General features: G+C 51.8%; 1 protein-coding gene across 3 annotated transcripts in view; it reads left to right on the forward strand.

Moving 5' to 3' along the window:
- Positions 1–5,630: 5,630 nt before the first annotated feature.
- ARHGAP39 (Rho GTPase activating protein 39) overlaps positions 5,631–21,885 on the forward strand; it is a 55,591-nt gene continuing 39,336 nt past the window's right edge. The window contains exon 1 of one of the 3 annotated variants that reach the window (XM_061122906.1): positions 5,631–5,745. In XM_061122906.1, the coding sequence (XP_060978889.1) occupies positions 5,716–5,745 (30 nt within the window). In that variant the 5' untranslated portion in view covers positions 5,631–5,715. Of the gene's footprint in view, positions 5,746–16,458; positions 16,537–21,885 lie in introns of those variants that run through there. The other 2 variants (XM_061122907.1, XM_061122904.1) reach the window with 2 other exon arrangements.

Raw genomic sequence — 21,885 nt, forward strand, 5'->3', positions numbered from 1 at the left:
GCATGCGAAGTCAAGTAGGCCTTAGGAAGCATCAGTAGGAACAAAGCTAATGGAGATTGATGGAATTCTGGCTGAGCTATTTTAAATCCTAAAAGATGATGCTGTGAAAGTGCTACACTAAATATGCCAGCAAATTTGGAAAAATCAGCAGTGGCCACAGGACTGGAAAAGGTCAGTTTTCATTCCAATCCCAAAGAAAGGCAAAGCCAAAGAATGTTCAAACTACTGCATCATTGCACTCATCTCCCACGCTCGCAAAGTAATGCTCAAAATTCTCCAAGCGAGGCTTCAACAGTACGTGAACCGAGAACTTCCAGATGTTCAAGCTGGATTTAGAAAAGGCAGAGGAACCAGAGATCAAATTGCCAACATCCGGTGGATCATCGAAAAAGCAAGAGAGTTCCAGAAAAAAAAAACTTAGTATCTCTACTTCTCTCCATTCCTCACTCCCTCTTTCTGTGTCCATTTCCTTTTGAGTAATGTCTGCACCTCGTGTATCTCCCCCATATATTTCTTGATGTTTAAACATTAACACAAATTATTTTAGTATATTTTTTGCCCCAAAAGTGGATGATAGTTTATACATTTCTCTGTAATTTTCTTTTTTACATTCAACTGTACATTTTGGATATTCTTTTGAGTCAGTAAACGATGACTGAACTTAGTTGTTTTAATGGTTGGAGTATATTCCACACTCTGCTTGTACTGATACCTATTCAACTACAGTATTTCCCCAGTTGTGATATTTCAGATTGTCTCTTTTCTATTTAAAATTAGTGCTGCAATAAACAGTCACATATTAAAATCATAATAATAATATATTAAATAATCAATCTTTCCCCATTAGTTTTTATACATTAGTGAGATTCTGATTCTTTTTTTCTGTCCCATTTGTCTATTTGTGTTCCTGGGCCTATCAAGTACCACTGCTTTGGAGTAGCTCGTAACATCTGGTAGAGTACCTGCCTGCTGAATGTCCTCCTTCAAAACTGAACTAGCAGGAACTTCCCTAGTCGTCCAGTTGCTAAGACTGTTTGGTCCCAATGCAGAGGGCTTGGGTTTGATCCCTGGTCAGGGAACTAGATTCCACCTGCTGCAACTAAATAAATAGTGTAAAAAAATAAAAAACTGAACTAGCTATTTGTAGACCTTTATTCTTCCATGTGTATTTTTAAAATATGTTTTTCATAGTCCTGAAAATAATCTTAGTAGAATTTGGATTTTTAATATTTTGTTTTTTTAGACCACTTTAGTGAGGATTGACATCTTTACAGTTTTATGCCATCCGGTCCATGAACATAGTATGTTTCTCCATTTATTTAGGCTTTCTCTTAAGATACTTTGATATAGTTTTTAAGTGTCATCTGTAAAGGTTTTATATATTTTTAATTTGCTTAATTTCCACATGGTTTATAGCTTCTGTTGGTGAAGTGAAGGGCATTTCACTTTCCATCATATTTTCCAGTTGGTGGTTTCTCAACTGTAGAGAACCATGTTGGGTTTTGTGAGCAGATCTTATTGAACTTACTGATTCTGATACTTTGTTGTCTGTATATTTTCTGTGTAGAATTTCAAAGTATCTTCAATTTTTGATACTTCAGGTTATTCTCTTCTAATCTTTAGGCTCTTTTTTTTTTTTCTTTCATTGTTGCATTGGCTGAGCACACCCACCTACCCCCCAAACCCTCAACTGTTAGTTAGCAGCTTTTCTTTTTTTAACATTTATTTATTTGGCTGTTCCAAGTCTTACTTGTGGCACCTGGGATCTTCAGTTTTTGTTGTGGCATGCAGGATCTTTAGTGGCAGCATGCTAACTTTTAGTTGGGGAATGTGAACTCTTATTAGCCACAGCATGTGGGATGTAGTTTCCTGACAAGGGACTGAAACTGGGCCCCTTGCATTGGGATCACAAAGTCTTGGCCACTGGACCACCATGGAAGCCCCAGTTAGCATCCTCTCTTGCTCCTGATCTTAAAGGGTTTATATCCAAATATTCTTCATTGAAAATAATTTGTGTGGTATTTTGGTAGCCTTTATCCAGTTCATAGTTTCTTTTTTATTCTCAGCTAGGAATTTTTAATCATACAGAGATACTCACTTTTATCAACAATAAAGAGGAGGTGATTTTATCCTTAGTCTGAGCATATGATAAATTACACTGATAGATTTTTCTGATGTTATATTATTCTTACATTCTTGCATATACTTCTGTATTTTTGTATTTTGACATTCAGTTAACAGTTTTTATGTAGGAATTTCACATATATGATTACAAATAAAATGAGCCTAATTTATCCCAAATCCCTACTAATGCATTCCTCCCTCACTTCCCCTTTGGTAACCATAATACTGTTTCTATGTCTGTGACTCTGTTTCCGTTTTGTAAATAAGTTCATTTATATATTTTTTAAAAATATTTATTTGCTTATTTATTGGCTGTACCTTGTGGCTTGTAGGATCTTAGTTCTCTTACCAGGGATTGAACCTGGGTCACTGCAATGAAAGCACCAGGTTGAAACCACTGGACCACCAAGGAATTCCCTGTATCATTTATATATTTATTTAATTTTCCCATATCAGTTTTTTAGACCCACAAATAAGTGATATCATATGGTATTTGTATCTTTCTCTGACTTACTTAACATAATATGGTAATCTCTAGGTCCATCCATGTTGCTGCAAATGGCATCATTTTATTCCTTTTTATGACTGAATAATATTCTATTCCCTGGAATAGGAAATGGCAACCCACTCCAGTATTCTTGCCTGGAGACTCTTATGAACAGAGGAGCCTGGCAAGCTATAGTCCATAGGGTCACACAGAGTCAGACATGACTTAGCACAGCACCAATATTCCATTGTGTGTGTGTGTGTGTGTGTGTGTGTGTGTGTGTGTGTGTATACCACATCTTCTTTATCCATTCATCCCAAATTAATAGTGTGGGATTAACCGATACTACTATATATAAAATAGGTAAACTATTATATATAAAATAGGTAAACAACAACGACCTACTGTATAGCATAAGGAACTATACTCAATATCTTGTAATAACCTATAATGGAAAAAAATCTGCAAAAATTTGTATAACAGAATCATTTTGCTATACAATTGAAACTAACATTACAGTTAACATTATAGTTATTAGTTATATTATTAGTTATATATATATAACTATATATATATATTAGTTATATATTATATTATATTATTAGTTAACTAACATAGTTAATTGTAAATTAACTATACTTCAATAAAATAAAACAATATAATGATGAAAGTGAAAGTGTTAGTTGCTCAGTTGTGTCAGACTCTTTGTGACCCCTTGGACTGTAGCCCACCAGGCTCCTTTGTCCATGGAATTCTCTAGGCAAGAATACTGGAGCGGGTTGCCATGCCCTTTTCCAAGAGATCTTCCCAACCCAGGGATCAAACCTGGGTCTCCCACATTGCAGGCAGATGCTTTACCATCTGAGCCACCAGGGCAGCCTGATATGATGCTGAGGTTTAGGCAAGTCTCTGTGGAGAGCGGTTGTCTGGGGGCCTGAGGACCTGGCAGGAAGAAGTGGAGTCAAAGGAGGGGCTTTGTTTTTAAATATTTATTTTTATTTATTTGGCTGCACCGGGTCTTAGCTGCAACACGCAGAATCTTTTATTTTCATTGCCGTATGTGGAATCTTTGATTTCAGCTTGTGACCTCTTACTTACAGAGTGGGAAATCATGGTGGCAGCATGAGGGGTCTAGTTCCCCAACCAGGGATCAAACCTGGGCCCCCTGCTTTGGTAGTGCAGTCTTAGTCACTGAACCATCAGGGAAGTTACGGGTTCTGTGTTTATAATGAAAAATATCAGAGTGTCTTTGTATGCACATCCAAATAATATTAATAAAACACAGAGAGACAAACAGATAAGGCAGGAGAGGAGACAGCTGAACAAAATCTTTGAGAATGGAAGAGGGAGTAGATTCCAGTTCATCAGAGGAGTGCCTGCCTTGGATGGGAGCAGGGAAACACTGCCTGCCCATTTTCAGGAGGGAAGGTGAGGGCAGGGATGGATGTGGGCAGGCCTTTGGGTTTGGTGAAAAGGCTTTTCTCGTGTCCGGGAGGCTCAGCTGTGCTGAGTTCCTCAGTCAGAGCCAACGCTTTATGACCCCACGGGCCATAGCCCACCACGCTCCACTGTCCATGGGATTCTCCAGGCAAGAATGCTGGAGTGTGTTGCCATTTCCTTCTTCAGGGGTTTTTCCTGACTTAGGGATGGAACCTGAGTCTCCTGCATTGCAGGTGAATTCTTTACCATCTGAGCCAGCAAGGAGGCTCTACTAGAGAGGCCTAAGAAATACCTATGTTCACTTTGGAGGGTGGGAGACTTACCCTCTGTAGGAAAATCACAGAATTGCCAAGGAGGTATAGTGCTCCATCTGAGTTTAAAGTGAAGCCAGCCAGGTTAGTTATGTGGTTTCTGCAGTACTTGTCATGGAGAACGCGGGGTTCATCCAGACTGGGCTCTCAGGTGTACACAATGGAGAGGAACTAGAGACAGGGGAGGACCACTGTCCCGTCCATGGGAGTTCAGCATGAGGATGGGCCAAAAGGGAAGCCAGAGTGGTGACAGAGTCGGGATCAGGGGGCCAGGAGGCAGAGAACTGCTTCAGCAGGGCACTGAGGGAGTGAACTGCGGGCGGGAGGTGGGTGGGAGTGAGCTGAGAGCTCCTGAGCTTGAGCTTTCAGCCTTTGTAGTTCCTGGTGTTGAAGGATCTGGGCTGTGGCCACAGAGTGGTGTGGGCTTCTGTGTTTTGTTGTGAGAGTTTCAGGCTGGTTAGAATCTATCCGTACCAACATGGAAGTCAAATACTACAACTTCTGGAAATGAATATTGTCTATGTAATAACCATTTTTTAAAAGCCTGAAGAACAGGCTAAACGCAGGTTAGAAAACGCTAAAGAGAACAGTGGTGAAACCGAACGAGGTCAAGATGACAGAGCAAACAGAGAAAATCTTAGAGACATGGAGGACACAGGCCGTCCAGTTTATCTGACAGACACATAGGAAGGTCCCATAGGATGGAAGAGCCGATATTTTAGAGACAATGGTCGGTAACTTCTCAGAATCGAGGAAAAGTGAAATCTTTCCTGGGAAGGTAAAATTACACCAAATCCACACTGACACGTAGGAAATGTCAACCGCACCGTACAGAAGGGGATCGGAAGACTCTCATGGGCGAACGCACAGGCAAGGTCGGCGGCGGTGCAGACGGTAGGGCGGAGAGGGCGCTTCGGCGTCACCTGGCCAGCTGCCGCCCCTCTGCACCCGCTGCACCCTGGGGTACCCGCGCCGGGGACGCACTCGTCCGCCCGCCACAGCCCAGGATTCCAGTGGACCGCAACCCCACCTTGGGGGCGGGGCCAGCGCGAGTATACGCCCACCTCCCGGCAGGCCGTGCGCGCCCCCGCCGAACCCCGGCTCCCGAGGTGCCGCGCGCGGCGCACGCGCCAGAGCCCCGCGGCGGCGCCCCCTGGCGGGCAGGGCCGCGCGGCGTGGGGGCGGGGCCGGAGGCGGGGGGTTGCGCTGGTGACGGGAGGACGCGCGGCCGCGGCGGACGGGGCGGCGGACAGGGCCGGCGGCGGCGGAGGAGGCGCGCGCCGAGCGGGCGGCGGCGGCGGCTGCAGTGTTGCGAGCAGCTCCCGCGCGGCGGGCGAGCCGGGATGAGGCGTTATGGCGGCGCGGCCCGCGCGCAGCCTGCGGGTGAGAGCGCGGGCGGTGGGCGGCGCGGGCCGGGAAGATGGCGGAGAGGCCGGCGCTGCGGCCCCCGCCCCGCCTCTCGGAGGCCCCCGGCCCAGCCCGTGGGGATTTGAGCCCGAGCCGCCCGAGGGGCGGGCGGGCTGCGGCCGGGGGGGGCCCCAGGGCCGGGCGGGGGCCGGGGCCAGGGTGCGAGTGGGTGTGGGGTCAGGCCTGGGGGTGGGGGCGGGTGAGGGTGCCCGGCCCGGGGCTGTGAGCTTGCCCGGCCGAGGGTGGGCGTGAGTGGAGTGCGGAGACTGAGCGCGGGGCGTGGGTGCGGTTCCGGGGCGCAGTCGGGGCGCTGCGGGGCCAGGGAGTCTGGACGCGCGTGGCCGAGTGCCGGCCGTGGCCGCCGGCGCCGCCGATCGGGCCTCTGGAGCGGAGCGAGCAGGGGTGTCCCCGCCTTCCCCCCGGGTCGCCCTCCCGGAACTGGAATTTGCTCGATTGCCCGCGGGTTGCGGGATTGGTGTGGGTGGAGGCGGTGTTCCGTGCGAGGGCCGAGATCGAGGCAGGCTGCGCGCATCTTGGGGGTCAGGACGTCTTTTATTTTAAAACGTGCAGCTGGCTGCGAGGCCGTGGCAACTGTGGGTGTGTTACATGCTGCTCCCACCAGCAGCTGCTGTGGGCGCTGCGCAGCCTTCAGCAGCTGAAATGCGGCGCCCCTCCACCCGCTTCGGTGTCGTAGGGTTCAAGCAAGCCTTCTGTGACCTTTGCAGAAACCTACAGTTGCAAGGCTTCGTTTTCCTCCCCTGCTGCAGACAATAGGAGATTTGTCTTTGAGGCCAGCGAGGGGAATTGAACCCTGTACATCCTGGGTGCCTCTGTAAACAGCAGGTGGTTCCCGGTCAGCGGCTCCCCTTTCACAGTGAGCAAGGTGTGTTTTTCCTCGCTGGGGGAGGGGAAGGAGATTTGATAGCTGTGTCTGTAAAGCAAGGAGACTCATTCCGTAAAGCAGCTTGGCGTGGACTCTGTGACCTGAGCCCTAGCTGGGGAATGAGCAGGGCCCGGGTCTCCCTGCCCACACTTTGTCTAGTCAGCTGTCTTGCCCAGAGGCTGGAGAACAGAGGGGAGAAGAGGGTGGGTTCTGGAGCCAGACTGCCTGCCTTTGAGTGGCAACTCTTCTGTTTCCTGGCTTTGTACTTCCCCTCTGCTTACTCATCTGTAAAATGGGTGGTTGTGGGACTCCCTGAATTCATCGTGCCTGGTACTGTGTCCCTCTTGAGAAAAGTCAGGAGCTATTTATTATGGCTCCCAAGGTCTGATTTTCAGGACGCACTTGCTGGGTCAGCTGTTTTGTCTTAGTTTAACACTAACTTGAGGTCTTTGGCTCTTTTTTCCTGCACAAGCTGGGGAGAAGCATATTTAGAGAAGCAAGTCTTCATAAAGGTAAATAAGGAACAAATCCCACGTGCTTAGATTATCATACAGAACTGTTAAAAAAACTTTTTAGAAGAGAAAAGCTTCTGATGAACTAATCTAGAATCCTGCAGTACTTATTGTCCTAGGGTTTAGGTAGGATTTTTGCTGACAGAAATGAGATGCCCAGCAGTTCTTGGGTAGTTCTCTTCTTGAGTTAAACTACCAGAGCCATTGTTATACTTTTCAGTGTTACACTTGCGACAGAAAAGATACTTTATTAACCAACTCTAAGTAACAGTGAGGGCATAGGCACCAGAAAGCAAAGACTTGCCACTGCCAGTGCTGTGATGTTCTGTCTTGCTCAGTGTTGGGAGGAATAACTTAACTTGCTTCAGAACAGAGCGGAAAAATTTGTCATGTTTCCCAAGGAGATGGTTCTCCTTCCCAGATCCTAGATTAACTCTGATCACTTCATCTCGTCCCCTTTGTCTCTGTCACACTGAGACAAGGGGGAACCCCCACTTTAAATGGAGTCTTTTGGCATTTGTGGAGTTTAAGGTTGAGAACATTTGATTTTCAGAACAAACGGTAATGAAACAGCTTCTGTGAGCAAATTTCAAAGTATCTAAAGATAGATTTAAGAAGGTCCATTCTGCCTTCTCTCCCGCGTGTGTGCTGAATGGGCTGCCCTCCAGCACTAGTAACAGTGAACACGGTGTCTTATGAAGCTTCTACCTGGTTCTTTGGTGCTTTTGAGAAAAATGTCCATTTAATATGTTCTCAGTGAAATGGCTAGTTTTAGTAGTAAGTGCCTTTGCTCTGCTTGTTGACTGACCCATATGGCCATTTGTTGTGGCTCTTATACGTTCCCTCTTAAAGTCAGCTCTGTGGGTGTCCTGTCTGAGAAGCACAGCCTGGGGGTGCAGAGCCCTAGGCCTGGCGACACCTGGCAGAGCTGAACTGGACGGGCCTGCCCCCAGCCCTCTTCTCATTCTTCCTTGCTCCTCTGGCAACTCTGCACCTGCAGCTGTTGGCTCTGCCTCCTGCCTCCTGCACCTGCCTCTCTGTGCCTTCTGCCAGCCCCTGGGACTGCCCTTGATGTTATCTGGCAGCTCTGGCCTGCCCCCTGCCATCCTGCAGCCACACCATTCCACCCTGTGGAGAAGAACCTCCTCCTGCAGCCCTGGTTCACTTCTGCTTCTGCTGTGCTCCTGTCTGCACCTTCCCACTCTGCTCCCGACGAGGGTCTGTAAGCTGCAGTCACTGACAGCCTGCTGCCTGTCTTTGTAAATAAAGTTTTATTGCAGCACAGCCACACTGATTTATTTTTATATCATCTATGGCTTCTTTGGCAGAATTGACTAGTTGGAACAGAGGCTTTATGGCCCACAATGCCTGAACTAAACATTTACTTTCTGGCCCATTTCCAGAAAGTTTGCTCTAGAAGTTCAGAGGGAAAAGGCTTGCAGGGGCTGCAGTGTGAGGGAAGGCTTCAAGGAAGAAGGTGGTCTTTGAGCTGCACCTCCCTCACAGCAGGTGCGTGGGGGCCAGGAGTGAGGACTTTGCGGCAGCACAGACAGAGGTTGTGTCAGGTTTTCGAGCAAAGGCAAGAAGGTGAGTTATGTGTGGTTTGGGGGGTAGAAGGTTATATGAGAAATAAGAGGAAATAAGAATAATGTGAAGATGTCTGAACTCAGCTGAAGGACTATAGAGTTTAATTCTCTGGCTATAGGACCCACTTCAGGTCTGTGAGTAGGGGAAGTCCTGGTAAAATGGTTCAGGACGTGTGACTGGCAAGTGACACATAGGATGGATTGGAGAAGGAAGAAATCAGAGACTTTATTGGCCAGCTTTCTCTAGAAGGATTGCGGTAACAACTCAATAGAGGTTTATTTCAAGCTCACATTATGTTTGCTTGTGGCACTTTTCTCTCAAGTCTTCATTTGTGGACTCAGGGGCATGCCCTTGTTTGGGACATGCTGTTCTTATGACAAGAGAGTGGTAGAAACTGTGTCTCGTTGAGCTTCAGTGGAGAACTGGCAACTCAGGTTCTGTGGCCAGAGCAGGTCACCTGGCCGAGCTTTGGAGAGGGGTCAGATGCTCTTCCCAAGGAGGGAGTGGGAGGCTGCAGGATGGACAGCCCTCTTCCAGGACGAGGGTGGGCTCACACCTGGAGACAGGATTAGGACCCCCTGGGGAGGAAGTGAGCCTGCTCAGTGCCCCGTCTGGGTGGCAGGGCCAGCCTCACTTCCTCTCTTGGCCTCCCTGCCTCCTGCTTCACTTCTGGCCTTGGCCATGGGTGCCCTGGGACTGTCATCTCCAGGTTCCTGCCTGGAAGCTTGGTGCTCTGGGTCTTCCCCCAGCCACCATCTCCTGCCCTCCACGTCCTGCTCATTGTACCTCCCAGGTAGTTAATGAATTCACACTTCCTCTGTCCGGTCCACCTGCCAAGTGGGCCTGTGCGCTGTCCCGTGGGCACTGTGACTGTGCCTCCTGGGTGGGCTACCTCCCTCTGTCTTCCTGCAGGTCTTCAGGGGATGCGTCAGGACAGTGGTTCTCATCCAGGGGTGGTTTGCCTCTGGAGACATTTTTTGGTTGTTCCAGCTGGGAGGGGGTGAAGCTGGCAGTGTACATGCGGAGGTCACCAGGCTGTGACACCCTGGATGCTCCAGGGCAAGGAACAGGCTCAGGGCGTGTCCGCCAGTCACACCGCTGCTCGGATCTCCTGAGTCTGGTGCCCGAGACCACCCTCCATGGCCTGGTATGACCCCACTGGCATCCTGTTCTCCGGCGACCCTGCCGAGTGCCACCAGGCCCAGCCCCGCTCTGCATCCCCTCCTCCCCTGAAGCACGGGGAGCTCCTCTGGCCCGTGCCAGACAGTCTCTACACAGCCATCCCCCTCTGCACAGGGAGCCCTCGAGGGCATCCTCACTGCTGTGTCTCAGGGCTTCACGTGACAGTTCCGTTGTGTCTTGGCATCAGCAGGGGTGAGTGGCTTTGGGTGGGGGTCACCCAGGTGCTCTTGAGGTTGACACAGTCATAGGCAAGATGCCTTTATTGGTTTGCCCTTTTTGGCTGCTTCCAGATACCCAAGATCTCTCATTTCTTGCTTTCCTGAGTATGAATGTATTAATTCTCTTAGATTCTCTTTATTTTCGCTCCCCGAAGGGTTAAACACTTTTTCGGCTCGATAGTGTATTCAGGGTGTGAAGATACAGAGGGTGTGTAGTTAAGCTGGCTGTTGCTTCTGCTTTCTGCCCTACTGGCCTGGTCTGGTGGAGGCACCCCCTACATCTCCTCTTAGATGCTTTGTAGCTATGCAAGGAAACATGTATATGTATTATTTCCTGCTCTTTTCTTTTAAAAGTTCCTCAACTTTGCCTTTTTAACCAAATGTGTTTGGGAAGTCACTCCATATCAGTACATTTTTCAGTTTATTCTTTTTCTTTTTTCCAGTTCATTCCTTTTCATGACTGGCTGTGTGGCGGTGCTGTAATTTAACCAGCCACTGCTGGTGGATATTGTATTTTCACTGTATATTTACTGTGAATATCATATTTTCATTGTGACTGTAACTTAACCAGCCACTGCTGGTGAATATTGTATTTTGTGCAGTTAAAATAAGGCTACAGGTACAGCACGGTGCAAACATGTGGATGTGGCTGTAGGGCCCATCCCTAGAAGTAACACCTCTGTCTTTAATCGCTGTTTATTCTGTTAGATCAGGTCTTGCTTTTGTTTCTTTATGTCTTTAACTCTGTACTTTCTTTGGTCATTTGTTTCTCCCAGTTATCCATCTTATGTTTAAATAATATAGTATGGTCAGCCTAAATGAGCTTCTCAGTTGGAAATTGGCTCACCTTTCATGTGCTCTTATTGGTAAGAGAGACTCGGAAAACATATCCACACAGAAACTTGTTTACGGCAGTATCATTCACAGCCCAAAAGTCCGTCAAAAAGGGGAGAAAAGGGGGAAAGGGGGAAACAACCCAAAAGTCCATCAACAGGTGAACAGACAAAGTGTGTTCCATCCATACAGTGGAATATTGATTGGCAATAAGAAGACATGAAGTACTGATTCATGCTACAACATGGATGAATCTTAAATATTATGCTCAGTGAAAGAAGCTAGACAAAGATCTGGCTTTGTATGGTTCCGTCGCTATGAAATAGGCAAATCCGTAGAGACAGGAAGTGGGTTCGAGGTGCCAGGCCTGGGGGATGACAGCTGAGGTGTATGGGGTTTCTTTTGGAGCAGTGAAGGTATTCTAAAATTGACGTTGCTGAAGGTTGTGCATGTCAGAGATTGTGCTAAAATATTCCAGAAATCTATGTTTTAAGTGGGTAAATTTTAGGGTATGTAAATTATATCTCAATAAAGCTGTTAAAAATAAGAGTGACTAGGATTTTTCAGGAGGGAACTTTCCAAGGTGGAGGCCAAGGCCTTAGTGTTGACTGTATCCCGGAGCCGTGGTGAGGAGTCCGGTGGGTGGCACGACAACCCCGTCAGTCCCTGAGGGGCTGGCCAAGGGGACGCAGCACTGTTTGCCGCACGGAAGCCGTGAGTCCGGCCTTGCCGCCGCCCTGAGGGGTGCGGTCCAGCACAGGTGAATCGGTCACATCACTTCGCAGCCAAGCCTTGGCTCGTGTCTGAGGGTTGGGTTGCATCTTCTCCATCTGGCCTCCAGGGGTGTTGGGCTGGAGCATGACTGAATTTCAGAGGATGCTGTACACTACTGAGTGTTCACGTGTGTACGGTTCTAAGAAGTTAGTTTCAACGCCAGGAGGCCAAGTCAGCAGAGCATGTTTCCTGTCCTCTTGCAGGCTGGTGGACCCCGAGTGTGGCCGCAGGGTGCTGCCCCAGGCCTGGCACGCCTCCTCTGGCCTCCACCGCTGGGGCCTGTGTGCTTCTTTGGCTGCTCTTCTTTGTTCTGCTGTCTCTTTCAGTCCTTTCCTAATGTTCCTGCAGGCCTGGCATGAACCAGAGGCATGGGGGCTTCCTTCATGGGTTGAACTTCACAGGATTGTCATCCTGAGATACTGCTGGTGGTTCCATGACAGCCCCTTCAGCCACTTGCTGTGACTTCTCTGGTGGCCAGCATGTGTTCCTAGCCACTGGGATTGTGTGAAACACGTAAAATACAAATATCCCAGCCCATGGACTTCACGTTGTCTGTCACCTTTCTCTGGTATGCGTTGATTTGGCTGCCCTGATCTTTAGTTCCCTGACCAGAGGTTGAACCTGGGTCCCCTGCATTGGGAGCACAGAATCTTTGCCGCTGGACCACTGGGGAAGTCCCTGATTGGTGTTCCTTTGTAGATGATAGCTCTAGTTATTTTATTCTCGTTAACAAATCACCCCACAGCTTAGGGGCCTGAAACAGTCTTGTATTATCACCTCTCATGGTTTCTGTGTGTTAGGAATTCAGGAGACACTCAGCATGGGGATATTGTGTGACTGCATTTCAGACGGGGCTAGGGAGGGGTCATCTCCGAGCTCCCTCACGTGCACGGGAGTCTGACTGAGGAGGAGCCAGGACCCACTTGGAGGGCTCCCCAGCACAGCACCTTGCAGCTGACGCCTCGCTGGTGGCCAGAGCGTGCCTCCCAAGAGCTGGCCGTGGAGCTGCAGCCCCTTTGGCAGCCCAGTCTCCGCGGTCACCGCGTCGGCCCCTCTCGAGGCCCGGTCTCCGAGGTCAGTGCCACTTCTCCCCACCACACCCACTGGGGGGAGTCAGGTTGGCCAGCTGTGGTCCAGGAAGGTGGCTTAGACTATGCCCTTTTGTCTAGGCCTGGGGTCCAGGAACCTGCTGGTGTCCTTTCAGACCACTGATCTTGCTCTCTTCGGTAGTAGGTATTAGGTCATTCAGTCCTTCACGTGGTGAGCCTGGCTGTGAGTTTGTTTTATTTACAACAAAAATGTACACACATGCACCAGGTAGTACTGTTGCTCCAGAAATCATTGTCCGGCGCCGCTCTCGCTGTGTCTTCTTCAGGGGTTCTCTTGAACATAATGGGGACTCCAGTCTGTTCTCCCTGGCACAGTGCTTCCCTGCTTGTTTCTCAGGCATTCAGCATGAATTTCAGTCCTGTCCTCTAGTTCACTTAGCTTTTGAGTAGGTAATTCTTTGCCTTGTGCACCAGCACTTCTAACCTGACACAATTTAAAGTTGCTTTCAGGTTGCTGTTTTGCTTATGAGGAATAACCATAGTCTGCTTTCAGATACATGATGCACAGGCAGCCGTGGCCCGTGGGTGGGAGACCAGGCTGCTGAGAGCCAGTGTCGGAGGTCGCTTGGGGATGGTGAGCAGGGGCTCAGGCACTGGGGGGTGGGGACAACATCCATGGGTGTCTGTAGCAGTGAGAATGAGGACAGTGGCAGTTATGGGGGTTTAACACGTGGACAGAGTGTCTCCCCCCTCTTCCCCACACTGACACATAAGAAGGATCAGAACAAACACTCCCAACTGTGCTCCATCGAGGAGGAGGCAGAGGAACAACCCCACCCTGCCCGGTGGTCCTGTGATGCACGTCTGCAGGGGCCACGGCCCCCAGGAAGTCCTGGGGTCAGGGTGAGGCTCAGTAGGAGGTGGGGTGTGTTCGGGGGGAAGGGACGGCATGCCCTGAGGTTACCGAGATTGGGTGCAGCAGGAGCAGAAATACTCCCCTCACAGCACAGGCGCAGCGCCTGTGGGGTCAGAAGCAGGCTGGCGGGGATGGGTTTCCAGCCCAAGTTTTCTGACTACAGGGCTGACCTTTGCCTGACACTGGACACTGCCCAGTCCACCTGCCAAGAGGGCCTGCGCGGCCCGTGCCCCAGCAGCACGGGCCCAGGGCACTTCAGACGTGCACAGCAAGTGTGCTAGTCACTCAGCCGTGTCCGACTCTTTGTGACCCGGGGACCGTCACCTGCCAGGCCCCTCTGTCCATGGGGTTCTCCAGGCAGTAACACTGGAGTGGGCTGCCATTTCCTCCTCCAGGGGTCCTCCTGACACAGGGGTCGAGCCCTGGTCTCCCACGCAGCAGGCGGGTTCTTTCCCGACTGAGCCCTAAGGGATGCTTCTCCCAGCTGAATTTCAAATCCAACCTGAGGTTTCTTCCCTGCATGTTGTTCTGAGGAAATGTTTGATTTAGTTTTTCGACATAAGTTAAATTTTGCCCCTTTAATAACCATTAACTGAAATACATATTAGAATAAATATATGATTTATGACCTTTAAAAAATTGTGTCAACATTTAGTTGATTTACAGTGTTAATTTCTGTTGTACAGTCAAATGGTTCAGTTATACATATATATATATGTAATATATACTCTACAAGCTTTTAACCTATCAAAACCCAAAAGATATTCTACCAAAAAATGTTAATCAGGATGATTTCCATGGGGGTATGCCTGTATTTGTAAAGTGGTTAATGTTAATAGATGATGAGGTTAGGAAAGTATTCTCTCTGTATTTTGAAATAATTTCTATGGTGAAAATTAAATTTTAATTAATTAAAATTTCTAAAATCCAGCTCCTACTTTTCCTGTAAAGATAATATTTTAGAGAAAGCATATTGATTTTTAGGTGAGGATGGCAGGTTGAACCCATGCGTACAGTTTCAGGCTCCCAAACACCTGCCGAATGCACAGAAAGGTGACAGTTAGTAGAAAAACTCCCGGGGCCAGGGCGAGTAAGAGGAGGAGAACAGGGTGGTTTGGGAGCCGCGAGGGGGCCTGAGGACGCCGGGCTCTGTGCTGCGGCAGGAAAGCCGACACTAACCCTGTTGGCACCCCAGGCTCATCCGAAGTCTCCCAGGAGCTCAAGGCAGCGAGGAGAGACCACAGTGAGGAGCAGAAGACGGGAGGCCGACAGGAAGGGCCAGGGACGTTTGGGACAGACCACATGGAATCTGTAGAAACAACCCTAACCCACTGGCTAGATGTCAGATTATAAGCAGCTGAAGAGAGGCTTTGTGAACTAGATGAAAGGAGTTTAATGAGAACAGCACAGAGTTGACGGGATGGGAAGCATGATGTGACTGAGCCTGGGGGACGGTGCACCCCTGAGCTGCCACTGGGGGGTCACCTGAGCCCTCCCTGGCTAGGGCGCCGCACAGCGGGGGCACGCAGTCTGTCCCTTTGGGTGAGTGTAGGGAGCCTGCTCCAGGGCTCCGAGCCTGTGGGGGGCGAGCCAGCAGCTCTGGTGTCTGGGCACCAGCGTGACCCTGAGGAAGACGAGGTCCCGTTGAGACACCGGGGCTGGTGGCTCAGGATGTGGCAGTGTGCATGCGGGGCTGGTGGCCGAGCCAGGGTGACACCGGGGAGGGCTGGCGGCGCCCGGGCCTGCAGGCAGCTTCTGCTCGGGCCGGCTGGGGGCCTGAGAGTGTCCTCTGCTCAGGCTGCTGGTGATCTGGGGGAGGTTTCCGCTCCTCTGCCACAGCTGGGTTTGGGTCTTCCCGCCCCGGCAATCATGCCTGTGTTTTCCCTGTGCTGGCCCTTCGTGGTGGGAGTGTCCACCTCTGGACGCCGCTGCCCCCTCCAGGCCTGCTGTCCAGCTCTGTTATCTCCCCATCATGCGTCCCAACCTTCACGAGCTCCCACAGTTGCTCCGTGCTGGACGTTACTGATGACATCCTGGATGACATCCACCTTGAGGCCAGTGTGACAAAGGCTGGGTGGGAGCCTATGTGTCCCCAACCCGTGTCACTGCTCCTGAAGCGCCAGCTCTTACTGTGGCCTTGGTTAGCCCTCCTTACTTACTTTGTGCTGCAGCTGGGAGGGGCAGCCTGCCTGCCGGAAGCCAGGCCCTTGGGGCTGGAACAGACTGGAGATGCCCTTCTGCTGTGCCCCAGCTCCTGCTCCCCTGCTCACCCTTCCCTGCTCCCCGTGACAGCGGCAGGTGTGGCGGGTGCGGGGCAGGGGTGTTAAATGGCCCCGCGAGGGCTCTGTTCATCACCAGTGTGACCCAACTGTGGGACAAGGCATCAAATCGCCCTCTCATTTGGCTCCTCCCAGAGTTGCCTGCATCGGGGTGGCTGGATCCAGGTGCCAGGTTGTCATTTACCTTTTTCCTACTGTTTATTTCTGCCTCCTTTTGTTTTTTTTTTTTTGAGAAGCCTCTTCCTGTTGAGGACAAAGCACCCAGCAGCTTCAGGCCCCAAAACCAGGCTGGGATTTAAGTAGGCAGGCCACGTCCTCCCCTGTGGTCCTCTAGGACGTTGCCACTTCACTGCATCCGTCACGTGGGGCGGGGTGCAGGCGGGGCCTGGGCTCAGACACCTGGAAGGCCTCAGGGAAAGGGTCTGCTAGCAGAGGAGGGAGAGAAGTGTGGACGGACAGCCTGGCCCAGCTGCGGGGTGTGAGCACAGATGCTGGCCTTTTTAAAACGGGGGTCTCATTTTCTATCCTGTGAGGTGAGACACAGCTGTTGTGTTCTGGGTGAAAGGGGAAATGTGATCATGCTTTTAGAGCTCTTGCCAAGTGTTTGCTGTATACAGTAGTTGCTCAGTAAGTGATGCAGCCAGGGCGAGGGCTGTGCCTGTTTAGATGCTGAAACTGAGGCAGTTTTGTGGAGGAAGTGTATCTTCCAGGTCTGGTTGGGGCAGTGGCACGTTGCACTCAAGCCACCTGCTGAGCTCTGGGTTCCACACTTCCTGCCCTGCCTCAGCCTTGCAGCTGCTTGCGGGGTGACTGCATGTGGTCTTCTTGTGCCGCCAGAAGGCTGTCTCTGTCCTGACCTGCTGTCCTGGCTGTGCTGCCCGAGGAGCACGGGTGCCCCCCCCAACAGCTAGGGCAGGGGCGGTGCTCAGGTGCAGACCCGTGCATCGGGGTGACTGCGGTTCTAGGTTTCTAGGTTCCCGCAGAGGTGACATCCCGCAGTAGCTTCAGCCCCACCTGCTCGAGGCACCTCCCGACGCCCACCCCTCGCCCCATCCCCGCCCAGGCCGCTGCCTTTGGAAACACCGCCTACATCTTCCTTTTTCCTGTGAACTGTGACCCCAGACAACTGCTGGGGTCAGGTCTTCTCATTCACTGACCACTGTGCCCCAGGACTGGGGCAGTGACTGAGCAGCTGCTCCTTTGGCCTTTGTGGGGACCTTTGACTTCTATGCCCCGATGGAGTCTGTTTTCAGATGGTCCTGGGGTGGTCCCTGAGATGAAGCCTGGTTCACGTGCTGACTCTTCTTTCTCACGGATGTGAGGCCCCCACCCCTGGAGCTGCACGGCCTTCTCGCGGACCAGGGTGTCTTATCCACTCTTGACCATCACAGTTTCACATCCTTATGTTGAATGTATCTGGATTTTTAAACATATGGTTTGATGGTCTTTGTCTTACCTAGACCACCTGCCCGTTTGTGTTTATGAAAATTACTGTGTTTGAATTTATTTCTACCATCTTACCTCATACTCTGTCCTGTCATTGAGAACAGATTCCTCTTTTCTCCTTTTGGACTAATTTTTTTTCTCTCTTATCTAAACTGGAATTCACTCACTTGACTTCCCTTGTGGCTGTCTTGGGTATTTTAACACAGAGAATTCATTTATCAAAATTTAATTTATATTTTTACTCCCCTCCAAACAGTCTGGAGCTCTTAGATACTTCCTCCCAGTCCTGTTTCCTCTGGGTGGGAGGACTGTGTTTCCTACCTGATGCCTTCAGGGTCTCAACCTTGGGGTGTCTCCAAGGGTCATCACCTAGGCATGTCCAGGGCTTTCTGTCCATTCCCCTGCCTCTCCTGAGTGGTACAAATGCTCCTCAGATGCACACAGCAGAATGATCCCCATTCCTGGTTTTACTTGGCTTCTGCCCTCCGGGATTCTGAACTTTCTTCCTGTCTCATCAGCAGACAAAATTTTTTTTCCCCGTAGTTTAAAACTGTCATAATAGTGTGTGTTCTCTCTTAAGAGGCTTGGTCAGAGCTATATGTTTCATTATTGTGACAGAAATGGCAGGGTTCTCCAGAGTCTCTTCCCCCAGGAGGTCCTGGGCTAGCCGTGTGTGTGTGTGTGTGTGTGTGTGTGTGTGTGTGTGTGTGTGTGTGTGTGTGTGTGTGTGTGTGTGTGGAGGGGGGCGTGTCTGCAGCACGGGGACCCCAGTCTCCCCGGCGGCCTGGCCAGCTTGGCCCTGCCAGGAAGGCACTGTCTCTCCTGTTATTGGTACTTGGCTTCTTGGTTTATCGGTGCACGCTGCGGTCACATGTGTTCACACGCTCAGCAGTCTCACACCCCGTGCCACGCAGGCTGCAGGGGCAGAGAGGCCTGGCTGTGGGCCAGGGTCCGGCTCAGCCCCAGCCTGCTGGGGGCAGTGCTGCTGGGCACCAGCCGGTCCTGCGCCTGGGGCTCGTGCTCCAGGTGGAGCCCATCAGGAGCCAGCACGGAGCATGTCTGTTCTGCAGCCCATGGAGGGAGCTGGGCTCAAGCACCTGCTCAGCCACAGGTGACCGGAGCGCTCCTGCAGCGGGGTGCTGAGGAGCGGGCGGCAGTCCCCACCACTGCAGCCTCGGCCTGGCAGGTCTGAGGGACAGGGAGGGGCAGCTCTGCCTGCAAGTGAACCCAGTGAGTTCACCCGCAGCTGCACCACAGGCGCTCAGCCAAGGGCGACTGTCGGCATGTCCCAGTGCATTTTTTGTGAGTTTTTCATGTGTCTCTACTTTCCCTTCAGTCAGGTGCTTTTCAAGAGGTGGGGCTGCAGAGCTCAGGTGTGGAGCCGGCCTAGGGCTCCCGTTGGCAGCTCCAGGGCCTGTGCGCAGGCCGTCTTAAGGGTTCTTGGCGGGCAGGGAGGTAAGAAACCTCCTTCAGATGTGGGGTGTATGTGGAGCATTTTGGGGAGCTGACCAGGACAGAGTGAGGGTGGCCAGCGGTGAGCCTCCGTTCAGTCACCCGTGGAAACAGAACATCCACACCTGCAACTGGAGAAGGCCAGACCTGAGACGGAGCCGCAGGCCAGGGCAGCAAGGGTGTCCTGTGTCCAGTCTGGACCAGGGAAGCCTGACAGAGGACTGGGCAGGCAAGAAGCGCCCAGGGAGCGGCGAGTGCCGGCGCTGCTGCCGCTCCCGTGCTCTGTTGTCCTGCAGTGTTTCCGGGGCTCCCTTCCCTCAGGGGTGCTCTGTTCCCTCCTGGGTGGGGCAGACGGGTCCAGGAGTGAGCACGAGAGAGTCTGACACTGGCTTTGCTGAGTTTCACTGGAAACTCAGGTCCTCCCACGGCAGTGAGTGCGGTGGACTCGCTGAGCGGAGGTGGAGGTCTGCGTGCTCGGTGAGCACTGGCGGAGGGCGGTGCTCTGGCGTCACGGGGAGGCCGTCCTGTTACAGCGGTGCCACTGGCTCCTCCCGCTGGCGCCCCAGCTCGCTCTGCTCACCGCACAGCAGGCCACTGAATCCGCGAGGTGAGATGCTGAGGCAAGGCGCACTTTATTCAGAGGGCCGGGTGGCCAAGAAGATGGCAGACTAACGTCTCAAAGTGACCATCTTGCCGGGGTCTGGATGCCAGGCTCTTTTATGCATCAGAGACAGGTGGGAGGTGAGGAAACACAGTAAAAAGGCCATTAATCTTGCAAACATTTACTAGGATGGCAAGCCTCCAGCAGGGGGTTGTGTCATTTTCGTCCTTCGTGCCATCTACAGGTAGACAGGTCTCTGAACAAAGGCACTTTAATTTAACAGTCAGGGAGAGGGGCACGATTCTCTTGAGGCAGGCCACTATGTGTGATTATAATAACAAGAGCAACGAAAAGCAAGTCCAAGAAACAGTTTCAGCATGGAGTCAGAAGTGGCTTCTCCGTGCAACCCTGCCGTTGTGGGGATCCTGTCCTGTTCTGCTGCCTCGGGTCACTGCACCACCCCACACCCCTCCCTGAAGCCCCCACGGGGTTTTGTGGGCCAAGGCAGCTGGGGGCTCAGCCTGGAGGGGTGGGGACTGGCTGCCCTCTGGTCTCTGGGGTGACAGGAGTGTCAGCGTTGGCCCCCCATGACCATGCAGACCACAGCCGTCTCTCACTGACCTCCTAGAGCTGGGGTGCCGTGTGGGGCTGTTCCCGTCATCTCCAGACTGTGTGCAAGGGCCTGGCTGCTGAGTAAGCGACAGAGACCCTTCTCTCTGAACAGTCCTGCAGGGGCCCCGTGTCTGCTTTGTTGGTGAGGGACGCGCCCTGTGGGTGAGCGGAGCAGGGTCTGTGTGTCCTGATGGCCTGTGCGTGACCCTGAGGCCAGGCAGGAGCCGGGTGCTGGCCCCACGACGGCAGCTTTCTGGGACCTTGAAGGGCAGCACCAGCCTCCGAGATTAACTGCATGCATGTCCAGTTGACTCCGCACAGCCGTGTCCTTTCTGTGTGGGTGCATCAGACATCCTTTCCCAGAAGGGTCTGAAAAGCTGGTTCTGACCTATAGGTCGATTCTATAACTTGCTGAGGGGTTAGGTCACAATATTCAGCATAACAGCGTGGCCGGGCGCTGGAGGAGGGGAGTCAGTGAGAACAGCTGGGCGGGAGGCGCGGAGGCGGAAATGCCAGCCCGGCCTGTTCTGAGTGGGAGAATGGGGCCTTGTGCCTCCAGCTCAGAGCAAGGCTTTCAGAGCTCGAGACTGAGTTGGGCTCATTGTTTAGAACTTGGAAAACTTATTAAAAACAGCATTGAGAATGGAACGTAGGCCTTCTGGAAATGATGGCTGAGCAGAGACTTGTTTATTCTTCTTCCCTCTCTGAAACTCACTGAAATGGACAAAAAGAATGAAAACTGGATAACAGGATTTTATCTCCAGTGAATCAGGGATAAGCGAAGCCGGAGAATGGTGTCGGCCAGACGGGGAGGAGGAGAAAGAGAGAGCCTCGAGCAGCGTGCAGTTTCCCCACTGGAGCACTTGGGAGGGACCGTTGATGACATTTACTTGGCAGAAAGGGGTCTGTGGTCTGGGTGGGCCTTGGGGTAAACCAGATGTAGGTGGGTGTCTGGTGAGAGATGAGCTGAAGGAGGAAGGCCCAGGTGTTCCAAGTGCGCTTTCTACAAGAGCCAGATTCTTATGGGGTGAGGTGGGGGAGGGAAGGGAGATGGCCCTCCCCGGGGACATGCTGGCAGGGCCTTGGGCCTCATCCCCCTTATGGTGGGGCTGAGAAGAGACCTCCTGGTGAGTCACCTTGCAGGTGGGCAGGCGGTCACCTCAGAGGAGCTTTGGCAGGAGGGCCTTGAGATGCCCGTGGAGCCAGCTTCCAGCCCGTCCCCTTGCAGCACTGCAGAGGCCGGGGACCCTGTCCTTAGAGACCAGGAGACTCTTGCTGGGACCAGAGGAAGAAACATCTGGTTGTGTTTGTGGTGCTGCTGCGCGCAGTGCGCCAACCTGCGCAGAGCCGAGCCGAGCCGCGCGGGGCGTCCTGGGAACCCAGACGGCCTGACGGTGCAGGTGCAACGCTGTCTTCAGTTGGAGTTGGGTTTCTGTCACTTGGAACCAAAAAATGTCCTAGGAGCAGAAACTCATTTCCAGAGTGGAGCCTGTAAAGAAATTTGGTGATCAAACTTTGAGGAGCAGCACAGCTGGCAGGGGCTCCCCATGTCTGGCCTGTCCCTGTTCTCATTTACAGACAAACAGTGACCAGGGGCCAGAGTGGGAGCCTTGTGCAGATACCGGGAGGAGGAGGGCAGGGAACTGAGCACTTGGGAGAAGAAGTGGGGGCGGGGGGCTAGCAGAGCCGAGAAGGGAGGACAGGGCCATGGCAGCCACGAGCGCCCATGAGCAACGCAGATACAGGGTGGCCGTGGCACAGAGGCCTGCAG

Source organism: Dama dama, chromosome 21, assembly GCF_033118175.1.
Source record: "Dama dama isolate Ldn47 chromosome 21, ASM3311817v1, whole genome shotgun sequence".
NCBI classification, from domain to species: domain Eukaryota; kingdom Metazoa; phylum Chordata; class Mammalia; order Artiodactyla; family Cervidae; genus Dama; species Dama dama.